This window comes from Salvelinus fontinalis, chromosome 9 (assembly GCF_029448725.1).
Source record: "Salvelinus fontinalis isolate EN_2023a chromosome 9, ASM2944872v1, whole genome shotgun sequence".
In the NCBI taxonomy this organism is placed as follows: Eukaryota; Metazoa; Chordata; class Actinopteri; order Salmoniformes; family Salmonidae; genus Salvelinus; species Salvelinus fontinalis.
The window spans coordinates 33039926-33067331 of record NC_074673.1 but is presented as its reverse complement, the minus strand read 5'-3'; the positions used below and the strand labels follow the sequence as shown (position 1 = coordinate 33067331).

Below are 27406 nucleotides of genomic sequence, written 5' to 3'. Positions count from 1 at the left end.
TGTCTAAAATATATATATTTTTACTGCAGTAATTTTGCAATATAACTACAGTTACAGTGCCATATAACTAGTACACTGCAGTGCTTCATTCTATTGCTAAAGGACTCCTGATACAAAATTATACTTATCACTCCTGGATGTATCTTAATCTGTTGTATAGTTCTTGTTTTTTGCTAGCTAGGGCCAACTACTTTAAGTCTGTCTTCCCAGTAGCCTACTTGATGTGTGAACTGCTGACTGCTCATAAATTGCAGATGATTGACACATTAACCAGGAGTAATAAAGGGGCATGGCAATTTGTGATTGTTGTTTTCGTAATCAGAGGCTGTATTGGAGGGGGAGTGGTTTCTCATCCCCTAGCCAATCATCAGTTAGTACCAGGTGGTGTGCTCTTCACCTCTGTAAGGCAATTGGTATTTTGTGTCAGTGTTCCAGTCTCCATTTTCTCAGCGGCAGCTATAAGTGGCGGTCTCGTTGCAAAAACTAAGACCGTCACCGAAACAAAGACTTCTGCAGTGTTGTCATAAGGTGAATGCACCAATTTGTAAGTCGCTCTGGATAAGAGCGTCTGCTAAATGACTTAAATGTAAATGTAAATGTTGTTCTGAGGAGTTCTTCGAGGAAGGAAAGAGAGAAAGATCTCATTTGATTTATGTAAATGTAAGTGTCTTAATGTATTTCAAATCAAAGTTTATTTGTCACATGCGCCGAATACAACAGGTGTAGACCTTACAGTGAAATGCTTACTTACAGTCTCTAACCAATAGTGCGAAAAAATGTGTGTGTGTGTAGGTAAGTAAAGAAATAAAACAGTAAAAATACATTTGAAAAAAAGAGTAGCAAGGCTATATACAGACACCGGTTAGTCAGGCTTATTGAGGTAGTATGTACATGTAGGTATGGTTAAAGTGACTATGCATATAATATAAACAGAGAGTAGCAGCAGCGTAAAAGAGGGGTTGGGGGGGGGCACACAATGCAAATAGTCCGGGTAACCATTTGGTTACCTGTTCAGGAGTCTTGGGGGTAAAAACTGTTGAGAAGCCTTTTTGTCCTAGACTTGGCACTCCGGTACCGCTTGCCATGCGGTAGTAGAGAGAACAGTCTATGACTGGGGTGGCTGGGGTCTTTGACAATTTTTAGGGCCTTCCTCTGACACCGCCTGGTGTAGAAGTTCTGGATGGCAGGCAGCTTTGCCCCAGTGATGTATTGGGCCGTACGCACTACCCTCTGAAGTGCCCTGCGGTCAGAGGCCGAGCAATTGCCGTACCAGGCAGTGATGCAACCGGTCAGGATGCTCTTGATGTTGCAGCTGTAGAACCTTTTGAGGATCTCAGGACCCATGCCAAATCTTTTTAGTTTCCTCAGGGGGAATAGGCTTTGTCGTGCCCTCTTCACGACTGACTTGGTGTGTTTGGACCATTCTAGTTTGTTGTTGATGTGGACATCAAGGAACTTGAAGCTCTCAACCTGCTCCACTACAGCCCCGTCGATGAGAATGGGGAAGTGTTTGGTGATCCTTTTCCTGTAGTCCACAATCATCTCCTTAGTCTTGGTTACGTTGAGGAATAGGTTGTTATTCTGGCATCACCCGGCCAGGTCTCTGACCTTCTCCCTATAGGCTGTCTTGTCGTTGATCAGGCCTACCGCTGTTGTGTCGTCTGCAAACTTGATGGTGTTGGAATCGTGCCTGGCCATGCAGTCGTGGGTGAACAGGAAGTACAGGAGGGGACTGAGCACGCACCCCTGGGGAGCTCCAGTGTCGAGGATCAGTGTGGCAGATGTGTTGCTACCTACCCTCACCACATGGGGGCGACCCGTCAGGAAGTCCAGGATCCAGTTGCAAAGGGAGGTGTTTAGTCCTATGTTCCTTAGCTTAGTGATGAGCTTTGAGGGTACTATGATGTTGAACGCTGAGCTGTAGTCAATGAATAGCATTCTCACATAGGTGTTCCTTTTATCCAGGTGGGAAAGGGCAGTGTGGAGTGCAATAGAGATTGCATCACCTGTGGATCTGTTTGGGCGGTATGCAAATTGGAGTGGGTCTAGGGTTTCTGGGATAATGGTGTTGATGTGAGCCATTACCAGCCTTTCAAAGCACTTAATGGCTACGGGCGTGAGTCCTACGGGTCTGTAGTCATTTAGGCAGGTTGCTTTGTGTTCTTGGGCACAGGGACTATGGTGGTCTGCTTGAAGCATGTTGGTATTACAGACTCAAATCAGGGACATGTTGAAAATGTCAGTGAAGACACTTGCCAGTTGGTCAGCACATGCCCGGAGCACACGTCCATGTAATCCGTCTGGCCCCGCAGCCTTGTGTATGTTGACCTGTTTAAACGTCTTAATCACGTCGGCTATGGAGAACGTGATCACACAGTCATCCGGAACAGCTGATGCTCTCATGCATGCCTCAGTGTTGCTTGCCTCGAAGCGAGCATAGAAGTGATTTAGCTCGTCTGGTAGGCTCGTGTCACTGGGCAGCTCGCGGCTGTACTTCCCTTTGTAGTCTAATAGTTCGCCAGCCCTGCCACATCCGACAAGCGTCGGAGCCGGTGTAGTATGATTCAATCTTAGCCCTGTATTGATGGTTCGTCGCAGGGCAAAGCGGGATTTCTTGTAAGCTTCCGGGTTAGAGTCCCGCACCTTGAAAGCAGCAGCTCTACCCTTTAGCTCAGTGCGAATGTTGCCTGTAATCCATGGCTTCTGGTTGGGGTATGTACTTAGTCACTGTTGGGATGACGTCCTCAATGCATTTATTGATAAAGCCAGTGACTGATGTGGTGTATTCCTCAATGTCATCAGAAGAATCCCGGAACATGTTCCAGTCTGTGATAGCAAAACAGTCCTGTAGTTTAGCATCTGCTTCATCTGATAATTTTTTTATAGACCGAGTCACTGGTGCTTCCTGCTTTAATTTTTGCTTGTAAGCAGGAATCAGGAGGATAGAGTTGTGGTCGGATTTACCAAATGGAGGGCGAGGAAGAGCTTTGTACGCATCTCTGTGTGTGGAGTACAATTGATCTAGAATTTCTTCCCATCTGGTTGTACATTTAACATGTTAATAGAGATTTGGTAGAACTGTTTCCCTGCATGGAAGTCTCCGGCCACTAGGAGCGCGGCCTCTGGGTGAGTGGTTTCCTGGACTCCAGGAGATAGATATATATATATAAAAAAATTAAAAAACATCACATTTACATAAGTATTCAGACCCTTTACTCAGTACTTTGTTGAAGCACCTTTGGCAGCAATTACAGCACACCTGTATTCGGGGAGTCTCTCCCATTCTCCTCTGCAGATCTTCTCAAGCTCTGTCAGGTTGGATGGGGAGGTGACCAAGAACCCAATGGTAACTCTGACAGACCTCCAGATTTCCTCTGGGGAGATGGGAGGACCTTCGATGGACAACGTTCTCTGAAGCACTCCACTAATTTGGCCTTTATGGTAGAGTGGCAAGACGGAAGCACCTAAAGGACTCCCAGAAACAAGATTCTCTGGTCTGATGAAACCAAGATTGAACTCTTTGGCCTGAACTCTTTGGCCTGAATACAAAGCATCACGTCTGGAGGAAACCAGGCACCGCTCATCACCTGGCCAATACCATCCCTGAAGCAGCGTAGGGGCAAAGGTTCAATTCCAACAAGACAACGACCCTAAGCACACAGCCAAGACAACGCAGGAGTGGCATCGGGACATGTATCTGAATGTCCTTGAGTGGCCCAGCCAGAGCCCGGACTTGAACCCAATCGAACATCTCTGGAGAAACCTGGAAATAGCTGTGCAGCGACACTCCCCATACAACCTGACAACGCTTAAGATATGTAGAGAAGAATGGGAGAAACTCCCCAAATACAGGTGTGCCAAGCTTGTAGCGTCATACCCAAGAAGGCTCGCTGTAATCGATGCCAAAGGTGCTTCAACAAAGTACTGATTAAAGGATCTGAATACTTATGTAAATGTGATATTTCCGTTGTTTTAAAACTACATTTTATTTTTTTAATCTAAAAAAGGTTTTTGCTTTGTAATTATGGGGTATTGTGTGTAGATTGATGAGGGGGAATACATTAATAATAAATAAATAAAAAACATTTTAGAATAAGGCTGTAACAAAGTGAAGCGGTCAGAATACTTTCCGAATGCACTTTAGGTACCCGCTAGAGAAGGTTGCCGGGTGTCCATCTTTAGCATATGCATCAGATGCATATGCAAGGCACGCAAACATGCTTGATGAATAAATTATTGATAAAAGTGCATAAACTATTGTAAAGGATTAATTGCATTAATAAATATTCATGGGGCCTCCCGAGTGGCACAGCGTTCTAAGGCACTGCATCGCACAATTGGCCCAGCTTCGTCCGGGTTAGGCGGTACGGGATTTCCTTGTCCCATCGCGCTCTAGCGACTCCTTGTGGTGGGCCGGGCGCCTGCAAGCTGACTTCGTTCGCCAGCTGGACGATGATTCCTCCGACACATTGGTGCAGCTGGTGAGCAGTGAGTCATGAAGCACTGCGGCTTGGCAGGGTCGTGTTTCAGAGGACGCATGGCTCTCGACCTTCGCCTCTCCCGAGTCTGTAGGGGCGTTGCAGCAATGGGACAAGACCATAACTACCAAATGGATATCATGAAATTGGGGAGAGAAAAGGGGCTACTTTAAAAAAAAAAAAATTATGACTTGTTTATATAGAGTCAAGGATATGTTTGTATAATTCTAGAAAAAAACGTAGGCCTATTGCCCATTTTAGTTTCCCTTACAATAAAAACATTCATTCATTAACCTGTTAGTGTGTAGGGGGCGCTATTTTCACTTTGGGAAAAAATCATGCCCAATTTAAACGGCCTCATACTCTATTCTAGATCGTACAATATGCATATTATTATTACTATTGGATAGAAAACACTCAAGTTTCTAAAACCGTTTGAATTATATCTGTGAGTAAAACAGAACTCATTCTGCAGCAAACTTCCTGTTAGGAAGTGAAAAATCTGAAATCGAGGCTGTTCCAGGGCCCTCCTATTCATTTGCTTGAAATCTATGGATATACATGCACTTCATACGCCTTCCACTAGATGTCAACAGGGAGTGGAGGTGGAATGGGGTGTCTAGCTTGATCATGTATTTTTTAGTAAAGTTTATGATGAGTTATTTGATTAGATTAGGTGAGTGTCAGAAATATATCCGGATAATTTTGTGCAGTTTGGCTACGTATTCACATTGTAAAACCACGATTTGTACCGCTAAATATACACATTTTCGAACAAAACAGATATGTATTGTGTAACATGATGTTATAGGACTGTCATCTGATGAAGTTTGCAAGGTTAGTGAATAATTGAATATCTTTTGCGATCGCTACCTTTGCGGTGAATGAATGTGGTTGTGTGGTTGGCTATTGTGGTACGCTAATATACTGCTATATTGTGTTTTCGCTGTAAAACACTTAAAAAATCTGAAATATTGGCTGGATTCACAAGATGTTTATCTTTCATTTGCTGTACACCATGTATTTTAGGTATTTCACGTTGCTCTCTGTAGTTATTCTTGCTGCTTCGGTGCTATTTGTGATTGTAGCTGCAATGTAAACTATGATTTATACCTGAAATATGCACATTTATCAAACGAAACATAGATTTATTGTATAACATGTTATAAGACTGTCATCTGATGAAGTTGTTTCTTGGTTAGTGACTAATTATATCTCTATTTGGGGGTTTTGTGCAAGCTACCTGTGCTGTGAAAGAAATGTCTGTGCTTTTTCGTATTTGGTGGTGAGCTAACATAAATATACGTGGTGTTTTCCCTGTAAAACATTTTTTTTAAATCGGACATGTTGGCTGGATTCACAAGATGTTTATCTTTCATTTGCTGTATTGGACTTGTTAATGTGTGAAAGTTAAATATTAAAAAAATATATTTTTTGAATTTCGCGCGCTGCCTTTTCAGTGGAATGTGGGGGTGGTTCCGCTAGTTCCCGGGGATAGAAAGGTTAATAGGAGTTATAGTAATTAATAATGTCCAGTTACAGCTTCTTTTAACAAGGCAGAAATGTAAAAAAATACAAATAATAATATTAATTATAACCAGGCAGGAGCGCAGGTGAATTTACTTGCTGTATTTCTAAACAAAAGCACCAGTGCATGGACAATTGTAAAGGATTCATTTAACTGTACTAGAATGGATGCAAACAATGTTCTTTTCCAAAAACATAGCAAAATAACAATCTGTTTCAGTAGCTAGCTGTCATCTAAAAACAGCAGTAATTTATAAGACAGTTCTTATTTGATTAATGGTGGTCGGAACCATTTGTTTGAAGCTAGCCACAATAAGGATTAGCCACAATTTTGGACTTTGCGGTTACCCTTCAAAATAAATGTATGGCATAATTCTACTATTTGTATTAATTTGCATCACTATCAATGACATACTTTTATTTTGAAGGCAAACCGCATATTCCACTATTGTGCCTAATCCTTATTGTGGCTAGCTTCACAACACAACCCGGTCAGGTCGAGCGTCACTAGCCAGATGAAGCTAGCTGGCTGCTTATAACGTTAGCTTTGGGCAACAGGGTTAAGTAGCTGGCTAGCTATTTATTTTTAAAGTTCAATTTCAATAGCTGAAGAACAAGTGGCAACCTAGCCAATACTTACTCACAAGGATTACTAAATCATTGCTAAGAATAAGGAAAATGACTGCAGTTTCTACTGGTCATTGTTTTCAGGATGGTTGTATTGGTGCTAGCTAGGTACCAAGCTAAAGCTAGCTACCCCAGAAGTTGTGGTCGAACAAATAATGCTTTATTACCAACGCGGTATTGTAAACACATCGTTCGTGGCCGGCGTTTGCTTGTTTGCAGACTTTTTTGTATAGCTTTGACAGTACTACTCTATCTTTTTTGACACGCAAAAACCCAAACGGCGTTCAATAGTATGTATGTTGTGAAGCTAATAGCAGTGACGCAATTACTGTGTAACTCCGGTAGAAAAACATTAGAAAAATAGAGCACTTGGTAGTGTGTACTGGTGCTCGATCAGTCGGCGAAAGCAAACATCATCCACGACAGAACGGTTGATTGTCAAGGGCAATGAATTCCATTATCTTGGCCTCACTAGGGTATGTAGCATCCCACCTCGTCAACAGCCAGTGAAACTGCAGGGCGCCAAATTCAAAACAGAAATCTCATAATTTAAATTCCTCAAACATACAAGTATTTTACACCATTTTAAAGATACACTTGTTGTAAATCCAGCCAAAGTGTCCGCTTTTTCAAAAAGGTTTTACGACGAAAGCACACCAAACGATTATGTTAGGTTAGAGCCAAGTCACAGAAAAAGACAGCCATTTTTCCAGCCAAAGAGAGGAGTAACAAAAAGCAGAAATAGAGATAAAATTAATCACTAACCTTTGATGATCTTCATCAGATGACACTCATAGGACTTCATGTTACACAATACATGTAAAGTATAAAGTTCATATTTATATCCAAAAATCGGAGTTTAGGCGGGACGCTACTGTCTCACTTGGCAAAAAGCCAGAGAAAATGCAGAATGCCAAATTGAAATTAATTACTATAAAAATCTAACTTTCATTAAATCACACATGTAAGATACCAAATTAAAGCTACACTGGTTGTGAATCCAGCCAACAATCAGAATTCAAATAGGCTTTTCAGCGAAAGTAAACTATGCTATTATCTGAGTATAGCACCATTGTAAACAAAGAGAGAGAAGCATATTTCAACCCTGCAGGCGCGACACAAAACGCAGAAATAAAAATATAATTCATGCCTTACCTTTGACGAGCTTCTGTTGTTGGCACTCCAATATGTCCCATAAACATCACAAATGGTCCTTTTGTTCGATTAATTCCATCGATATATATCCAAAATGTCCATTTATTTGGCGCGTTTGATCCAGAAAAACACCGGTTCCAAATTGTGAAACGTGACTACAAAATATCTCAAAGGTTACCTGTAAACTTTGCCAAAAAATTTCAAACTACTTTTGTAATACAACTTCAGGTATTTTTTAACGTAAATAATCGATAAAATTGAAGACGGGATGATCTGTGTTCAATACAGGATTAAAACCAACTGTAGCTAGCTTTCTGGTCACGCGCTTCTAACAAACAGGACACTTCGAGTGACCCTCCTTCAAGATGGCCGTACTTCTTCATTACACAAAGGAATAACCTCAACCAATTTCTAAAGACTGTTGACATCCAGTGGAATGGAAGGAACTGCAAGAAGGTCCCTTAGAAATCTGGTTTCCCAATGAAACCTCATTGAAAAGAGAGTGACCTCAAAAGAAACAACATCTGAATGGTTTGTCCTCGGGGTTTCGCCTGCTAAATAAGTTCTGTTATACTCACAGACATGATTCAAACAGTTTTAGAAACTTCAGTGTTTTCTATCCAAATCTACTAATAATATGCATATCTTATCTTCTGGGGATGAGTAGCTGGCAGTTTAATTTGGGCATGCTTTTCATCCAAAATTCCAAATGCTGCCCCCTACCCAAGAGAAGTTAATGGATTTCGCCTTTGAATTGTCTCGCTGAAATTTTCATACTCTTTCAAATGACTGCTCGACTTGTTGACTGCTCAATCCACACAGCAGACATTGTGGGCTAGGTTAGGAATGCTGTGTTGTACGTAAAGCGCAACATTTTACATGGCATCATTACGTCATGTTATATCGGTATGCACGTCAGCTTTGACATCGGCTTTAAACTAGACATCGGGCCGATACTGATATTGGTATTTTTAGCTAATATCGTCCGATTCCGGTATGTTCACCGATATATCGTGCATCCCTAGATGAAACACTTATTTACTTGTCACCGATGAGTGTTGTTTTACAACTCTCCTTCGCTGATGTGGAGTACAGCGCCGCTGGTATGTTGGTTTGCAACGTCGGGGGCAGCTCTCGCCCGTGTTTGTTCACAGTTCCGAGCAGGCTAGTCTTCTTTGCAATCAACTTGTCTGCCAGGGAAATTAATGTGAAGTTGTCCATGGTCAGATTTGCCCATGTAAGGCTCCACGAATCTCAAAACCACAGTCTCAGACAGTCGCTCACCCGCTGGCCTTGTTTCATCTTTCCCCTGATATGGAAAGCCATTGTGCAAGTACTTGGTTTGGACATCGGCGGCTAACCAAAACTTAACTGAAGTCACATTCAGTTTCTATTGCCCATTTATCCATCGAAGATAGAATAGCTTATTGTAATTTTATGTTTATTATGTTACTAGTTTTTGGTTAGTAGCCAGAGCAATGCTGCCACGTGAGTGGTCATGTGCTGAAAGCATGGACAGCACGGATATTCTTGGAAAAAGTGAAATTTGGAAAAAGAGCTGCACCTCCTGAATTTTGAGTTGACAAAAAGAAAGAGTCATGAACCGCAGAATGTGCTATTTCAGATACTATATAGAAATCAAAATGTTTTACTGCATGTGACTGAAGGAGGATTTGATAAAGTGATGCTCCTTTCCCTGCATCTGTCAATTACAAGATGTTACCCATCTCTTCATGTACAATTTAACAACTGATAGGCCTAATATTGTCACTCATCAGATTGTCAATGTAATCTTGTCTATAGGCTAACTCTTATTATGTTTGAAATTCATTTTGGTATAGTTTCGATGGGCTGGCTGTGCAGGCTGACTTTACAAAGTAAAACATAAAAAGAGAATGTATCATGCAAGGCGCATGGTCAAATGATTAAAATGAGCACCAACGCTGATAAATAGGCAATACACAAAATTCAACATGACACAATTGTTCTAAATTAAAATCAACCTCAGCTATGCCTAATTTAAATTCGATTGTGAAGTAACTTACACAATTTAAACCCATTCCACACGTCCATTCAGTGGGCTGGCATCGTATGAGTCGCTAGATAAAGTCAATAATATGTTTTGCATTATTCTAAAAGGCCTACTGCCAACATGTAGCATGTTTTTGTTTCCCATTACAAAACATTTGATTAGTAATAGAGAGTTGGACTAATTGCTTAGTCTTAGTCACGTGAGGTATTTATAATATATCATACATGATAAATATTATGCCCACTAGAGTTCCATTTAATTAGATTTGCTTTCATATTGTTAAGGGATAAAGTTAACTTCATATATTTGTTCTTTGTTGTCACTTATTAAGCATTCTAAGCATTTGTTATTTTTTGTAGTCCACAAAGTATTCCTGTAGATCATGAGTTATTATTTTTCTTATTGCCATTATCATTTATTTTTCACGTTAATTATATATCCTGAGACTTTAGAGTATTCTGAAAATATTGGTTTCCTGTTCCATCTCCCTCTCCTCCAAACCTAGCTAAATCAGGCCCTACCCAGATGGTCATGCGTCATCGCTCTCCCTCTCCCCCACTCATCTTCTATCCTATCATCTCTCCCTCCTGGTAAATCCTTCTCCCTTCTCATTCTGCCTCTTCGACCCTACTCTCCTCCCTTTCTGCAACCTATGACTAGCACTGTCCCCTTTACTCCCGGCCAGCCTGGCCCTCCCCTCCTGCTCCGTGGCTGAATGACTCCTTGTGTGCTTACAGAACAGGCCTGCGGGCAGCTGAGCAAAAATGGAGGAAAACTAAACTTCGGAGGACCTATCATCCTTTCACTCCCTCCTCTCTACCTTCTCTTCCTCTGTATCCACTGGTCAACCCCATCCCCTCCTTTCTCCAGACCTTCTCCCATTCCTCACTTCCCTCATCAACTCATCACTGACCACTAGCTGCGTCCTCTGACTTCAAAATGGCCAGAGTCGCTCCCCTCCTAAAGAACCAAACACTTGACAATTCTCACGTCAAAAAGTTTCTCCAAAATAGCCTTCGGATTTTTCTTTCTAATACATTTTTCAAAAAGATGGACGGCCTAATACTACCCTTTACATGGGACAAAAAGCCCCCCAGGATACGAAAACAGCTTTTGCAGAGGCGCAAACTAGAGGGCGGTCTAGTTCTACAGGAATTCAGATTCCATTATTGGGCCGCTAACCTTAAGATCATTCAGTACTGGTTGCAGAGCAGAGAGATATTCCCACCCCCAATTTGGCTAGAGATGGAGGCCGCCTTATCTATACCAGCATCATTGTTGTCCATCGCTCACTCACTCCTACATCTACCACAATCCTTTACAGACACAATGCAGTTACAGTAACATGTCGATAGCGACAATAACCTTTCAGACAATTAAAGTGCCGCATCAGATGCGTCTGTACCTTTTCAGACAGTAGAATTCTGCTGTGGCATAGAATGTTCTGTATGGTTTCCCTGGCAACAATACATTTTCCTGATTGATGTGCAGCTACTAAATGTCTTGGTAAGTGAAACTTTAAAGTACTTTTTTAGGAGAGAGTGGTCTGCACGCAGGCAGCTGGCAATGTGCAGTTGTTCGAGATTATTTGTTCTGGTCGTCTAGTGATTATTATTCCATTTTTTTTTTACCCAATTTCATGGTAACAATTGGTAGTTACAGTCTTGTCGCATCGCTGCAACTCCTGTATGGACTCGGGAGAGGCGAAGGTCGAGAGCCATGCGTCCTCTGAAACACAACCCAGCCAAGCCGCACTGCTTCTTGACACAATGCCCGCTTAACCCGGAAGTCAGCCGCTCCACTGTGTCAGAGGAAACACCGTACACCTGGTGACCATGTCAGCGTGCACTGCGCCCGCCCCGCCACAGGAGTCGCTAGTGCGCGATGGGACAAGAACATCCCATCCGGCCAAACTTTCCCCTAACACAGACGACACTGGGCCAATTGTGCGCCGCCTCATGGGTCTCCCGGTCACGGCCGGCTGCAACAGAGCCTGGACTCAAACCAGCATCTCTAGCAGCACAGCGATGCAGTGCCTTAGACCATTGTGCCACTCAGAAAGCCCCTGGTCGCCTAGTGATGGACGTTAGTCCCGGTTCAGAAGTGGCATTCCTTTACAGGCAAGTAAAATGCCCGTTCGTATCTCCAGAGAAGTTTTGGTATCGGCATTTAAAAAGTTGTAGTGTACCCTACCCTACCAGACAAACATGCCATAGCCGAGGCGTTTTCATGGGGCCACATCCCATTATGTCAGAAAAAAAATAATAAAAAAGAAAGAGTACCTCGTGCTCGCAGGACTGTCTTGAAGATGCCTCTGTATCCTAGGGACATTGGTGCAATGGATAGGCTAGGAAATTCTTGAGCCTTACAGTCAAGACTGTGGCTCTGACTTGCTTGAGAGGCAGCTGTTCAATAATCTCTCTGAGAGCCTATCCCCTCCAATGCTACTTCCATTTACTTAACGGAATTGTTCAAACACGAGCCATCTCACAAATCACATTAAAAGTCAGAAAGGATCTTAAATATGAACTCATCTACAGAATTAATTGATATCATGACCATGTCATTGCCTAATGCTTTTATTTGAACTTAACTATAAGATTATTTTGTATCATGACAGGTAATCTGATGAGGATGTGTGACAGACATGTGTCTGGATGAAGCAGGAAGACAATAGGCCACAGAGCCAGGCCTGAGGGCAGAGCTCCCTCACAATACCTACCACACACTGCTTCTCCTCTGTTCTGTTCTGGAAGGAGTAACCAGAGGGCTTTCTAAACATCACACCCCCACAGCGCCCAGAAAACAGGCCTCTTTAGAGCACAATCTAAGACACAAGACTCAGAGGTTGGCTTTGCACTTGGTGTGAAATAGACAGCGGTATGTCATGTTGGGTACAATGTGATGGCACACTGGATCCAGCTACACACACCATCCATGCAACTTGCTCACAGGACCTTGTTTTATGGAACAGAATCCTTTCTGTGACATTCAAGTAGCACTTGCAACACAGAACATGATAAATATGACAGACTTACAAAAAAATGCACATTCATTCTCTATGCATCTTTCAATGTTTAATGCCGTCCATTTTTAGAAGTCTTTCAATGAACATTTTATCTTCCAGGAACTCTGAACTGCAACTTCACTCCTTCAACTAGTTCAAACGGTCTCTTTACAGCTCTGCACACTTTGTTCTAACAGCCTGGCAAAGACAGGGGTACTTCAGCTGGCACTCTGTGTATTTCAACAGGGGTCTCTGGCCACCAGAAGGGATTCATCATCAACACCACCCTCGTTTACTGCTGGCTCCAGGAGGTCAACTCTCATACCCAGAAGCCGGAGTCCATCACAGCCTAGTGATCCCTCTTTTGGCCCAGCCCTGTCCCACAGCTCCATTCTCAGAGGCCCAGCTGAGGATGCAGGAGGGGGCTGGGAAGGGATGAGTATTCCCTTGGAGAGGTCATTGGTGTTTTTGTGCTGCTGTGTCAAGGGTGACCAATAAATAAATCCAATATGTCCAACCCGAGGGGCCCTGACATTGCGTATATCATTAAAAGAGGACATTTGACAACTAATAAGTGTAAGTAAAGAGAGTGATTGCAATCCCAGCCGTTCTCTCGGCACATCGATCCAGCCCTGTTGATAATCATTGTATTTTCTATTTAATTCGCAAGTCCTTGAAAATTAGAGAAAATGACAAAATATTAAGCCTTGGGGCATCTGCTGCCCGCTTCCACTGAAAAACTATGTAGTGACCTCTGTACAGTTCAGCCAACCATCTTCATTTTAATTAAAAATCTTTCATTCCAGCAAGAGTTATGGAACCAGCGGCTGGAAAATTGTTGGCAGTTGCATGAATGAAATACTGCACACCAAAATGAGCAGGACATAAATAAAGAAAGGCCAGCATAGTCTATCTAAACAAAAATCCCAGGACATTTCTCCAACGCCTGCTTGATTGCCCTCAAAAGCTGAATGAAAATGTGGGACAAAAGCAGGGCTGAACAGCCCATAATTGAAACATAGTGTAGTAAATGATAAGAGCATGTCCAGTACAGTTGTCTTGTCTCATCCCATTACAACAAAGAAGAGCCATTATTACGCAGGGAACACCATGCTGATAATCCATAGTACATACATTGCAATCGTTTGGGCCCATTAGCTAAGCCATTTCATACCCCACCCGCCACTACTATTGTAAAGCATAGCCTACATTGCATGGTTTAAAGGCAGTCTGAAGAGGTAGTGTGATACTGGCTGTGGCCATAGTACTGTATTGGAAAGTTGCATGCCTTCATTGCCAATGCCTTGTTTATCATACTGTCAAACAGAGAAATGGGCGTCAGTTGGAAAGCAAATGATTTAGAGTGGAAGGTGGTGGGATTAATGATCAGCCAGTGAGAACAGGTTTGAATGAAGGAGCTGCTGGGGCCAAAGGTTTTGCATATAGCACCAACAGTTGTCAGCCTCACAAAGAGCAGCATGCTGAAAAGGAAATCTCATATTGCAGAGCAGGCTGAGAAGCCCCCTTCCTTTAACGAGCAGCCTTCCCATGAAAAGTGCTCTGTGACAGATCGGCCTATAGATATGGGGGTGATGTCACCCCTCAACTGAGTCACTGAACCCTAACTGTTTACATTTCAGGGCCCCTTTATAATCTCACAAAGCCAGCGAGAGAGCCTAACATTATATGATTCAAACAATAATAATGAGCCTGTCATAAACAACAATAACATTCATTTAATATCAAAGACAATATCTAAGTATTATTATTTTGTTGGGATGATGGACGGATGGGGTATCTGAATATTTGAGGTAAGACTTCCTTTGAAAAGGATATATGCATCCCTTTTCATCTCAATATCATATCATATAAATCATATTACAATTCTGGGTAACAATTAAGTACCTTAGTATGATTTTGATTGAAAACAATGGTCAAAAATATAAAAATAGCTTTATAGCAAAGGGCAATTTCTCAAGAATTTTGCTAGAACTTGTCTGGGAGTGGTCTGAGTGGGGAGGGGAAAACTGAAAACTAACTGTTATTGGTAGAGGTTTGGAACTCTTTCTTATTGGTCTATTAACCCATTTACTGCCTGGTGATGTCACCAGGCAGGCGAAAACTACATACCACCAAAACAGGCTGAAATTTCAGACGGTCTTTTCAAACAGCTCTTACACTAAAAGGGCATGATCAGAATTTTCACAATTTCACAGTATGGAGATTATATATATAAACACAGGGATATATGTTTTTTTTTTGTTTTTTTTTACTGCACTGGGTCTTTAAGTGCTTGGGGGTACGTACCACTTCCTCATCGGAGAGCTCCCGTCCCTGGATGCTACTGCTGTCTCTCACGGCCTGCTGGTGCCTCTTGCCCTTGGTGTGGCTGTACAGGTGCACCTCCGTGGTGATCTACAAACACACAGGTCAGAGGTTACTGCTGAGGACAATGAAGACAGAGGCAGAGGGGGTCAACAAGGTCCCCACCCCCCATGGGAGGCCACTACAACTATACATTACAACTGGTTTTCAATAAGATCTTACAGAATGTTTCCTATCCACCTCCACTCACAAACTGAATAAATAGTAAGACCTAATATTTTAGTAGGTGTCAGGAACTTAACTGCAGTCTTCAGATCGTGATCCATATGTTGTGCATGTTAAACACAATACGCCTTTAGTGGAATGAATTGACAAGGTAAAGAAGAAAGGTGGCAAGTGTGGCAGCGTAGTTTCTTCAACCAGCATGTGATAAGTGTCAGACAGACATGAGAGCATTGTTAAACTGAAGATGACTTCATGGCTGCATTTCATGATATTCTCCTTTCTGACAGCACAGCAGGACCATACTAAATACTGCAGTATGAAATTGTGGCTGACAGATCCACTCAGGATGATCCAGCCTATATAATAACATTAATGTGATTGCCCTAGGATGGTCAATCACAAATCAAGCAGAATATTTTATCTTTCATCCCTCTACTCTGTGTCAATGACTACTCCTCACACCAACTGATTAACTAATGTCCCTTCTGTTATTCTTGCTCCTCACACACAGTGACCATATACAGTGGCATGTTTGGAAAACGACACACTGAATAGTAAGGCTGGCAATTTGCCAGGGACCTCTCAACATGAGATTATCATGATACTTCAGTACCAATATGATATGCGATTCTCAAGATTCTATATGCATGTGATTTGATGTTCCAAACATATTGCTGGCGCAGAGGTACAAGAGAGCCTTTGAAAAGTAATGTAAACAAAAATGCTGAAAACATGTTGGCTCAGTATTTCAAAAGATGCAGAAGGGCAATTCCAAGGGTAACGAAATTATGCTGAGACTCAGATATTTCACTTTAAAATGTATACCGAACAAAAACCATTGATTTCAAAGTTTAACAAACCATACAACTCCATGCACTTTTAACAATTTCCACCGAAAATGCTACAAAAACACATTTACAGAAAGAACTGTGCAGATACAAACTTTGGTAACAGAACAAAACTGGGAGAGATTTTACCGTAACTGTGTTACCAAACCTCGCATCCGCACAGTTTTCCAGTAAATGTTTAAATATTTACTGTGTAAATTGAGTCATTATGCATAGAGTTGTATGGTTTGTTGAACTTTGAAGTCAATGTTATTTGTTTGGTATACATTTTAAAGTGAAAAATCGTATTCTCAGTGTAATTTCGTTACCGTAGAATTGCCCAGAACAAGTTATTGGATGAAAAATACCAGAGTTTTGGCGCAGGTACAGCCGACAAGCACCAGCTATCTAGCTAAATCAATACTTGGAGTCAAAGTATCAATATAATATCGTGATACGTAACTGTGTCAATTTTTTTCCCCATCACTACTGAATAGCTGATACAGTACTAACACATTAAACTGTGGGCAAGATTGGACGATACACAGACTGAAGCATTGGAATAAGTGGTGTGAAGATGAAGAATTGACACAAACAGCGTGAGATGAGGTTGATGTGGCTGTGTTGTTTTCCTCCCACTCATGGCTGGAATAAAGCCTATTACAGATGGCCTGTGATTAATGTCATTAAATAGAGTGCCAGCTGCTGACCTATAGATGATCTCCGGTGTCAGATGCTGGCCAAGGTCATCTGACATTTTTAACAAGATTCCCCCCTCTCCCACCCACACACACACTGTTCTTTATCTGATGCTAGTTGGAGCTTCAAGGTGTCTCAACCTTGTAGCAGTGAGAGCCGGCCGGGTCCGTCATAGACAAATGTGCCTGCCAATGGATTTGTTGCCTGTCATTTGAAAATCATGCCCAGTCATAAATCTCCACCCCAGAGTTCATGTTTAATCAATGCAGTTAAATCCTCATTTAAATACATTCTCTCCCAAAATCCTCTGAATCACCTTCTTGTCAACATTTTTATGCATACAGTCTGCCAAACAACAATGGTTAGGACCTCCACAGACACTCTACTGCCACAAAGCTGCTGCTGCTTTCCCCTTCAGTTTAGGTTAAGCATGTAAGCCAATCAGCCTCACAAATTATTGCAAGGAATTAAGTTAAGTAAAGGGTGAACTTCTCACTGGAGAGTGGATCAAGAAAATTAGAATGTATATGCTAAAATGGTTCTTTACTCAGTATGTCAGCATCTGTCTAATGCTACCAGACGTCTGGTAAATAGTGTCACATCTAGTGTCAGAGGGAATATATGCCAAGGACAACTGGGCAAAATATAAAATCAGCATCTACACTAAGAATAATACAAAGACATCTTGTTAAAAAACAGATAATTAAAAACCATTTCAGACTTAGACTATGAGTACATACCACAACATTGCACAATGAGCACTGTTTCGTGCGCTCATACGGTGTCAGTTTAGGGGCATAGTCAGTGTTGGCATGTCTGCCACTGCTGAGTTCTGCTGCCTTCTCTTTCCTCTGCTCAATCTGCTCCATGTGCCTGCGACTGCTCTCATCGTGCTGGGAAGGAGAACAACCAAGAAGTCAAATAGAAAATGTAAACTTTTGTCTGGTCTGCAACTAGGAAATGTCAACATTAGTCTGGTCTTTAGAACAGCAGTGAGGTGCAGCAGCAACACTAACCTTCATCTGAATCTTCTTCTGCAGTTCCTCCATGGCCTCCTGTTGAGCAGCGCTGAGGGCAGCCAGACGCTCCTCTCGGTCTCTGTGGAGAGGACAACATACAGGAGCAGTGAGTACGTTTACATTCACACTAATAATTCAATATTAAGTGGATTATGGCAGTAGACCGAGTATGGAATTAGTCATGTAAACACTCTGCTTATCTTAATCACTGTAACGTCAAAATCTAAGTAAGCAAAGGCCGATTTTCGGAGCAATTTTTCAAATTATTAGGACATGTAAACAGCTTAAGTCAGTATTCCAGCTGTGTATCTGTGCCTGTGCCAGCACGGTAGCGCAAGCCTACCCTTATGCGCTTGTGAAGTGAGTTTGGGAAATACTGAACGTATGCAGTTTAGAAATACCTTTCACATACAAAGTTTATATGTCCGAACTCAGAATCAAAGAGTATTTGCAAAAATAACAGTCACTGTGGTAGAACTTTTATTTGATTGGCAATTTTCTGCATTTATCAAAAGTCCCATCAGGTAGCCCGATTTCAGATGTCATGGAAACAGGATTATTAGGGAAATCGTTCTTCTTGCAAAGCATGTAAACGTTTTAAACAAACGATTATATTAATCTGACTACCTACAATAATCGTATTATTGTGTGCATGTAACCGTGCTCAGTGAGGAGAGCAACCTCCTTGACATCCGTATCAGACGGGTACTCCCAACTGTAAATCTATTGCACATGAAGCACAATGAGGGCCACATTTGATAGTCCAAAAAAGATGTGATTCCAACTGTGAGCCAGGTGGTACAGACCTGGCCCTCTCTCGTGCAGCGTCCTCCCTGGCCCGCTCCTTCTCCTGCTTCTGCTGCTCGATGCGCGCATCCTGCTCCTTCCTCCTCATCAGCAGCTCCTCCACACGCGCCTGTCTCTCTGCCTCCAGACCACGCTTACGCTCCTGGGGAGACAGACAGGGACCACAGCCAGTCAGTGGGACTGTACACTGGGGTAAGGCAGAGAGGTCTGGGGGGAAAAGGGGGAGCTGCTGTCCATTGTTACCTGTACAGCCTCATCTCTGGCCTGCTTCTCCTCCTGTCTCCTGCCTCTCTCCTCCTGCAGCTCGTTGAGGCGCTGCTCGTACTCATTCAGCTTAGCCAGCACGTCGTGCCTCTTGTTCTGGGCCTCCAGAGTGTTGATGAATGCTATCTCATTCACCTGTACAGAGTCACAAGGCCACCGGTCAACAAGTCTGAATCACCAAGCTACAAAAAAAAAATCTAAAATTCTGCCTCTACTCTAGTTTGCCATTGCTTTTTAGTAGTCCTGTGTCTTTACTTTAAGAACATTCTCAGTGTCAAAAATGTATTATCACAAGGGACATCTAATTAGGAAAATACTTCAACTCTTGGACTAGGTGTGCAGTGTTCCAGGGGTAAGTCCTGGAACATCGGGCTACCTGATGGGACTTTGAAAAATGCAGAAAATTGCCAATCAAATAAAAGTTATACCACAGTGACTGTTATTTTTGCAAATACTCTTTGATTCTGAGTTCGGACATATAAAAGGGGTCAGTCCTGTACCTTGGCCTCCTCCTCCTGAGCCTTCTTCACTATGGCCTGGAGCTGCAGCTCCCGCTTGAACTCTGCATGGAGTAACTTCTCCTCCATCATCCTCCGCCGCTGGTCCAACAACTCCTCCTTCCATTTCCTGACCTCCTTCTCCTGTGAGGGAAAGACAGCTTGGGTCAGCTCATTTCACCCATGTACATTTCTCTAACCAAGGTAGACATTTTCATGTTGTCTTGCTTTCAAAGCATTTGCTGCTACCCGCTCTGGTCTCATGTCCACAGGGATTAATGTGAATATACACCACTTCATGTATTTATGTGGTTAATACTCAGGATTATTCAAGGGCTCTCTCATCCCACGACGGCCTGAAGAACAAAAACAAACGTCATGAAAGATTCCGAGTTTGGGCTACGTCTCTCCCAGACACATCTGTGGCCAGCTGGTTTGAGAGAGACGGAGCTGGCCTGATATTTAGTGATTCTATCTGGCAGTGTGCTGACAGAAGCTCTCCTCGTGGCCAGTCTGGGGCTAGTCTGTGGTGTTTCCTGTTGTCTCTGCACTGCATGGCCACTCACCCTCTCCAGGAGCTTCTGCAGCTTGTGGGTCTTCTCATCCCGCAGTTTGTCTCGGAGCTGCTGGGCCTTCAGCTGTTTCTCCTCATGTTTCTTCTTAGACTCCGCAATGGTTCTGCCAACAAAGACAGAAAAAAAACGACTTTCCTCTCCCCCAATTGTCTTACACACAGTAGCAGTGAACTTTGACATGAATCAAGATCTTTTCTCTGACAAACTTCAGCGTGACATGAGGGTGGGTGTGTGTCTCACCTTTTACGAGACGGTGAGGACAATTTCTCGTGCATGTGGATTCCATGGCCAGGGGGTCTAGAAGGCTCCTCCTCCACAATGTCCCCCCAGGAGGTGCTTTGACGCCAGGGCTCCCTCGCTGCAGAGAGAGGTGAGTCTAGACATTGACCAAATCTGTGTCTTTAGCAAGAGCATCAACACATTTCATTATATGTACTGAACAAAAATATATAAAACTCAACATGCAACATATTTTACTGAGTTAAAGTTAATAAGGAAACAAGTCAATTTAAATAAATTCATTAGGCCCTAATCTATGGATTTCACATGACTGGGAATACAGATATACATCTGTTGGTCCCAGATTTGTTTTTAATTAAAAAGTTGAGACGTGGATCAGAAAACCAGTCAGTATCTGGTGTTACCATAATTTGCATCATGCAGCGCGACACATCTCCTGAGGATAGAGTTGATCAGGCTGCTGATTGTGACCTCTGAAATGTTGTCCCACTCATCTTCAATGGCTGTGCGAAGTTGCTGTCATAAACGTCGATCCAGAGCATTCCAAATATGCTCAATGGGTGACATGCCTCAGGATCTTGTCACGGTATCTCTAGCAATTCAAATTGCCATCGATGAAATGCAATCGTGTTTGTTGTCTGTAGCTTATGCCTGCCCATACCATACTTAAGGGACGCATGTGGCAACTCCCTTATGATTGATGAGGATTTTCATAGGGCAAATGGACGGTCCCTTACTAGAGGACCGGGAGTGATATTAAAATAGGCCGACGACCTCAGGTCGCAACCAAGGCCTGGTCTTCCAGGAAGTAAAAAAATAGTGTCAAGGAGACTCGGTTTCAGAGATAAATAAATAAATGTCTTTCTGCTGTACCGGAAAATTCCACCAGATGGCAACTGACTATATGGCAAATGGACATTTCATAACCAAATGGACATGGCTTTTTCTTGTAAATGAAACAGACTTCAAAGACGAAACTCGAGCACAGCGGGTGGCCAAATGTACTTTTAGCCCAGAAACATGACGACATCGAGGCCACAATGCTCTTTGAGTTAATGCACATTTTGTGGGATTGAAGGTCGAAAACGGTAATACAGCACTAATTTGACCGCTTCACGTCAAAGTACATAAACCTACGGTGTAAGGAAAAATAGAACCAGTCATTTATCTACCGTAGTTTACGAGAAATCGTACAACGTCCATTTCATGAAAAAAAAAGTTATAGATCCAGCTGAGGCATGTTAAGGCGTGTTTCAGAGCTCTACGTGATTTTCTGCACTCACACACACAACCAATATGGACTGACACAGTGTGGGGCTTAGACAGACAGAGCCTGCTATAGTGACCGGCGTTCGAACCATCAAAGAACCGTCAGACCTAGAACTCTGAAACGTAGAAACCTGTTCTAGAGCTTAAGTCGGTAGTGCACGGTGAGTTGTGGCTCTAGAAGGTTCTCAGGTCGAGAAACAGCCTTGTCTATTTGCAATATCTTCAATTCATTTTTAACGTTGCGAAAATGACAACATTTAGAAAAGTCCCAAAATCACAAGACTAGGTGCATTGAAACCGCCTCGGCCCATAGAGACGGATGTACTTGTCCTCTTGCTCAGTTGTGCACTGGGGCCTCCCACTCCTCTTTCTATTCTGGTTAGGGCCAGTTTGCGCTGTTCTGTGAAGGGAGTAGAACACAGCGTTGTACGAGATCTTCAGTGTCTTCGCAATTTCTCACATGGAATATACTTCAATTCTCAGAGCAAGAATTGACTGACGAGTTTCAGAAGAAAGGTATTTGTTTCTGCCCATTTTGAGCCTGTAATCGAACCCCCAAATGCTGACGCTCCAGATACTCAACCAGTCTAAAGAAGGCCAGTTATATTGCTTCTTTAATCAGAACAAGTTTTCAGCTGTGCTAACATAATTGCAAAAGGGTTTTCTAATGATCAATTAGCCTTTTAAAATTATAAACTTGGATTAGCTAACACAACGTGCCATTGGAACACAGGAGTGATGGTTCCTGATAATGGTCCTCTGTACACCTATGTAGATATTCCATTAAAAAAAACTGCCGTTTCCAGCTACTATAGTCATTTACAACATTAACAATGTCTACACTATTTCTGATCAATATGATGTTATTTTAATGGATCAAGAAATGTGCTTTTCTTTCAAAAACAAGGATATTTCTAAGTGACCGCAAACATTTGAACAGTAGTGTAATACATTGCCAGTCTTAACATGTTATACTGCAGTTATACAGCATATTGTCAGTGTGAACATGCTATTCTGCAAGTTGACAGTGTCCATTGCCAATGTACATCCATAAGGACTTCCCATTACGAAATTAACATGCTGAATCAACACCATTGAGAAATTCTAACTTCCTATGATCAGAACTTGACAAATAGACCTTCTAGGTTGATCCAGGGCTTAACATAGTGATATATATATATTCCATTTGGTCAGTATATAGGCTATTTGCACATGGTTCACTGACTTTTGGGTTCGGAAGCAGACTTCCTATGATCATATATGGCAAATGGACAAAACATAGGCCTTATGGACAAACTCGCATAAAATAAGACAAATTTAGGTACATACGGTTCTTACATATGTATAATTGACAAAAAAAGAAGAAAAAAAACGGTCCAAAAACGCACTTTTTCCGAGGTTCATTTTTTGTGTTTTTATTCAGATTTTGAAGATTCACCCTTGAGACCTGAATTTGACCATTTACCATATTGAATCCTACGGTGGAGCGCGCTCGCCCCCTTTGGGATTTTTGGTTTATTACACCCGGCATTTGCTATGTTCCACTTGCAATATGATTTTGACCAACTGCCACCCAATTGAGTGGTATTTGCAATTGTGTATATGTTTTGCCTAATGTCAATAAGTAGCCATTCATTTTTGCCCATTTCATGGGGGTCTTTCCTTACATAACTCCATGTATTGCCAAATTCTCAAAAACGATGGATGGTAGAGCTTATGGTAGAGAAATTAACATTCAATTTTCTGGAAACAGTTCTGGGGACATTTCTTCAATCAGCATGGCAATTGCGCGCTCCCTCAAAACTTGAGACATCTGTGGCATTGTGTTGTGACAAAACTGCACATTTTAGAGTGGCCTTTTATAGCCCCCAGCACAAGATGCACCTGTGTAATGATCATGCTGTTTAATCAGCTTCTTGATATGCTACACCTGTCAGGTGGATAGATTATCTTGGCAAAGAAGAAATGCTCACAGAGATGTAAACAAATGTGTGCACCAAATTTGAAAAGAATAAGCTTTTTGTGCTTATGGAACATTTCTGGGGTCTTTTATTTCAGCTCATGAAACATGGGACTAACACTTTACATGTTGCCTTTATATTTTTGTACAGTGTAGATCAATTACAGAAAAGAGATTTACCGTCATAATCGGCTAACATGTCACTCCAGTCCATGTTGAGTCCACCTCCACTGCCAATGCTGGCCTAGAAGTAAGAGAATCAGTTCATGATCAGTGACAATCATTAGGATATTGCAAAGTGAGCAAAACTCAAGACATGGTGAAAGAGATCCTACCACTTCACATGTTTAACCACCAAACTACTTTCATATGACCAAAGAAAAGTGTGAGTGTGTGAGGTATGTGTCTTACAGAGAAGTCACTCTCGTTGTCAGTCTCCAGGTCATTGTTCTCAGCCTGGATCTCTCTGGTCAGCTGTTCCTCTTCAGCGATGGCACTGGCGATAGCCTCCTCGTTGGCCTTCTCCAGGCGGTCAGCCAGCTCCTCCTTCTTAGCCAGGACCTCTGCCATGGACTGTGGCTGGACACAGCACACACACAGACTCACATACAGCTCCTTCAGGTCATTCAGGTTTGACTAAGCCCACTGGCAGTCAGGGTCTATCTCAACATCTCTAAAATGCAGGAATGTTGTCTATTGCTTTTACCAAGATTTTGAAATATGTTATTATATAGTGGTGGGCTTGGTGTGATCAACTTAAAACATTTCCTGAGTTTTATTTTGAAGAATGTGTCTTCATTTCATACAGCTCTAAGAGTACCATTTTGAAATGTTGGTATTATATATATGTCAAAACTGAAAAGAAGATCAAACCAAAAAGTTAACTGCATCACACGACCAATCACAAGATCACAGGTGAGGAAGCATTCAGGAGTCATGCAGAACAAGTTCACTGTGAGGATGACGAGATGGTGGAAGGAGGCACAACTAAGGGACCATTTCACTGACATGGTTCAAAACAATGAAACACAGGTCAGAATAAATACTTACTAGATTAGTCTAAATAGCCTGATGGAGAACAAAATGTCTCAATGTCTATTAGTCTTCACACTTCCGACATGAACTTGACAAATAGTCTTTCCTTAGTCCAAAATTACTATCAGGGAGGATAGACAGCTAGCTGCACTCCAGTCCAGAGAGACCAGAGCTCCAGTCTAACTTAACAAGGGGAATGAGGGAGGGGTTTTTCTCACCAACAAAGCTGTTTGTCTCTAACTAGGGTCCTGCAGCACTGGGCTTATCTGAGCCACCCAGAGAGGTGTCTGGCCTGGTCCAGAACTAAGACCAGATCTGCCTGCGTTTAATCTGAGCTAAGATGTCTTTTGAATGATCTACAGGGAAAGTTTTCATCTCTAGGTATAGAAAAAACCTCCATAAGAGGTTAAAGTGCTGTGTAAGTATCTATGACAGACAGTAGCCCTGCTAGTGAAGGAGGGTATCCCTGATTAACTGCAGAGAGACTACATAGGCAGTAACCAACCTTACACAGGACAGCTGCTGATCGCTAATGCACAGTGGAGATTAGCAACAGAAAACAAACTAATACCTGACACAGTCATTGTACAGTCGTGGCCAAAAATTGAGAATGACCCAAATATACATTTTTACAAAGTCTGCTGCCTCAGTTTGTATGATGGCAATTTGCATATTCTCCAGAATGTCATGAAGAGTGATCAGATGAATTACTAAGTCCCTCTTTGCCATGCAAATGAACTGAATCCCCCAAAAACATTTCTACTGCATTTCAGCCCTGTCACAAAAGTACCAGCTGACATCATATCAGTGATTCTCTCGTTACCACAGGTGTGAGTGTTGATGAGGACAAGGCTGGAGATCACTATGTCATGCTGATTGAGTTCGAATAACAGACTGGAAGCTTCAAAAGGAGGGTGGTGCTTGGAATCATTGTTCTTCCTCTGTCAGCCATGGTTACCTCCAAGGAAACACGTGCCATCATCATTGCTTTGCACAAAAAGGGCTTCACAGGCAAGGATATTGCTGCCAGTAAGATTGCACCTTAATCAACCTTTTATCAGATCATCAAGAACTTCAAGGAGAGCGGTTCAATTGTTGTGAAGAAGGCTTCAGGGCGCCCAAGAAAGTCCAGCAAGCACCAGCACCGTCTCCTAAAGTTGATTCAGCTGCGGGATCGGGGCACCACCAGTACAGAGCTTGCTCAGGAATGGCAGCAGGCAGGTCTAAAGACACTAAAATATCTAAAGACACTGAAGCAAAAAACTTTGTGGAAATTAATATTTGTGTCATTCTCAAAACTTTTGGCCACAACTGTACACATGCCATGACCCATGGCCCTTTGGGCTGAACCTGTCCCTGAACTGGACACCCTGTCACAGGTTCTCTCACCATTTCAGCTCAAATCCCAGTCAAGTTTTGATTGTTGCCCACTTCATCAACACAGCATAACAACTGGGCTGGCTACTTCCAGCAACGAACACGACAGACACTGCTTTCATAGCTCCCACAACCGGACCCATATGGTCATCCTCTCACAGCCAACCATCAACACCCCAAAGTAAACCGTCCTGCCTGGCACAGGGCTGTTCTGAGCGGGCTGTGCAGCATGTCATCTCACATTGTGGCTGAAGGTTCTGTAGATTGACTTTGTTTAGGCGGTGAAGGCCCCTGGGGGATCCCTGACCCCCCCCCCCCCCCCCCCAACCCGCGCACTGAGCCCTCCCCTCCCTCTGCTCCTCCATCGCTCAGCACTCACAGTGGAAAGCTCTGTGGGGTCCAGCACACTCTCCAGTTTCACCGCTGCCATGGGCGTCTCAGCCTGTCCTGGAGCAGATGTTGCCATGCCCTGTGACGCACCCCCGGCAGCCCCCTTGTTCCCCAGAGCACTGGGCCCATCCATCTGGGCCGTGTCTAGGGACGGAGGGAGGGCTAAGGAAGGGACTGGAGCTGGTAGGGATAGGGTTGCGGAGTGGGCAGGGTCTTCGGCTTGTGTAAGAGAAGGGGTTGGGGCTGGTATGGGCGGAGGCGTGTCCTCACAGGGTGTGTCGACACACTGCCCCGAGTCCTGCACACTGTCTGCTGGGGGCTGCACCGACACAATCACACACACACAATATTAAAGACATGCATATTCCAAGCATTTCACGAGAGCAGTGACAAATCAAAACGATTAACACACACATCATGCAGGGAGGTTGGTACTAACATGCCCTAAAACACACAAACCTCATCAGATCATCAAATAAACTATACTGAACAAAAATAAACGCAAAATGTCAAATGTTTCATGAACTAACATAAAAATTGATTGGCTGGCTGGGCCTGGCTCCCAAGTGGGTGGGCCCACGTCCTCCCAGGCTCACCCATGGCTGCGCCCCTGCCCAGGCGTGTGAAATCCACAGATTAGGGCCTAATTCATTTATTTCAATTGACTGATGCCCTTATATGAACTGTAACTCAGTAAAAATAGTTCATGTTGCGTTTATATTTTTATATTTTTTGCGTTTATATTTTTTTCAGTATAAATGTGGAAACATGAAATCTGTCTAAATCAAGCAATGCCTAGAATACACCCCTACCCAGTGTGTTCTGAGACATTGAGAATTTATTTCATGAGAGTTAAAATGGCATCTTTCTGCCTCTGAAATTTCAGTGTACGATCAATTGTGTTAAAACTGATATGCCCCATCTGGACAGGCTGTCTATGAGTACTGTGGAGCCCAAAACAAAAACAATGTGGCTGATAAAACGGTTTTGAGTTACTCTGCACCACATCTCCCGTCTTCCTGAATCATTTATATTTGGGGACTCCTTGTAGGGTGAGCGACGTCAGGGCTC

General features: G+C 42.8%; 1 protein-coding gene across 4 annotated transcripts in view; it reads right to left on the bottom strand.

Moving 5' to 3' along the window:
* LOC129862456 (S phase cyclin A-associated protein in the endoplasmic reticulum-like) overlaps positions 1-27406 on the bottom strand; it is a 128429-nt gene that overhangs the window by 60000 nt on the left and 41023 nt on the right. For 3 of the 4 annotated variants that reach the window (XM_055934150.1, XM_055934151.1, XM_055934152.1), the window contains 11 exons: positions 26325-26654; positions 23945-24112; positions 23714-23777; positions 20305-20422; positions 20056-20167; positions 19493-19633; positions 18972-19127; positions 18728-18870; positions 17919-18000; positions 17643-17795; positions 15134-15241 (listed from right to left, as the gene is read on the bottom strand). In XM_055934150.1, coding sequence (XP_055790125.1) covers positions 15134-15241; positions 17643-17795; positions 17919-18000; positions 18728-18870; positions 18972-19127; positions 19493-19633; positions 20056-20167; positions 20305-20422; positions 23714-23777; positions 23945-24112; positions 26325-26654 — 1575 coding nt within the window. The remainder of the gene's footprint in view (positions 1-15133; positions 15242-17642; positions 17796-17918; positions 18001-18727; positions 18871-18971; positions 19128-19492; positions 19634-20055; positions 20168-20304; positions 20423-23713; positions 23778-23944; positions 24113-26324; positions 26655-27406) is intronic. The other variant, XM_055934153.1, reaches the window with a different exon arrangement.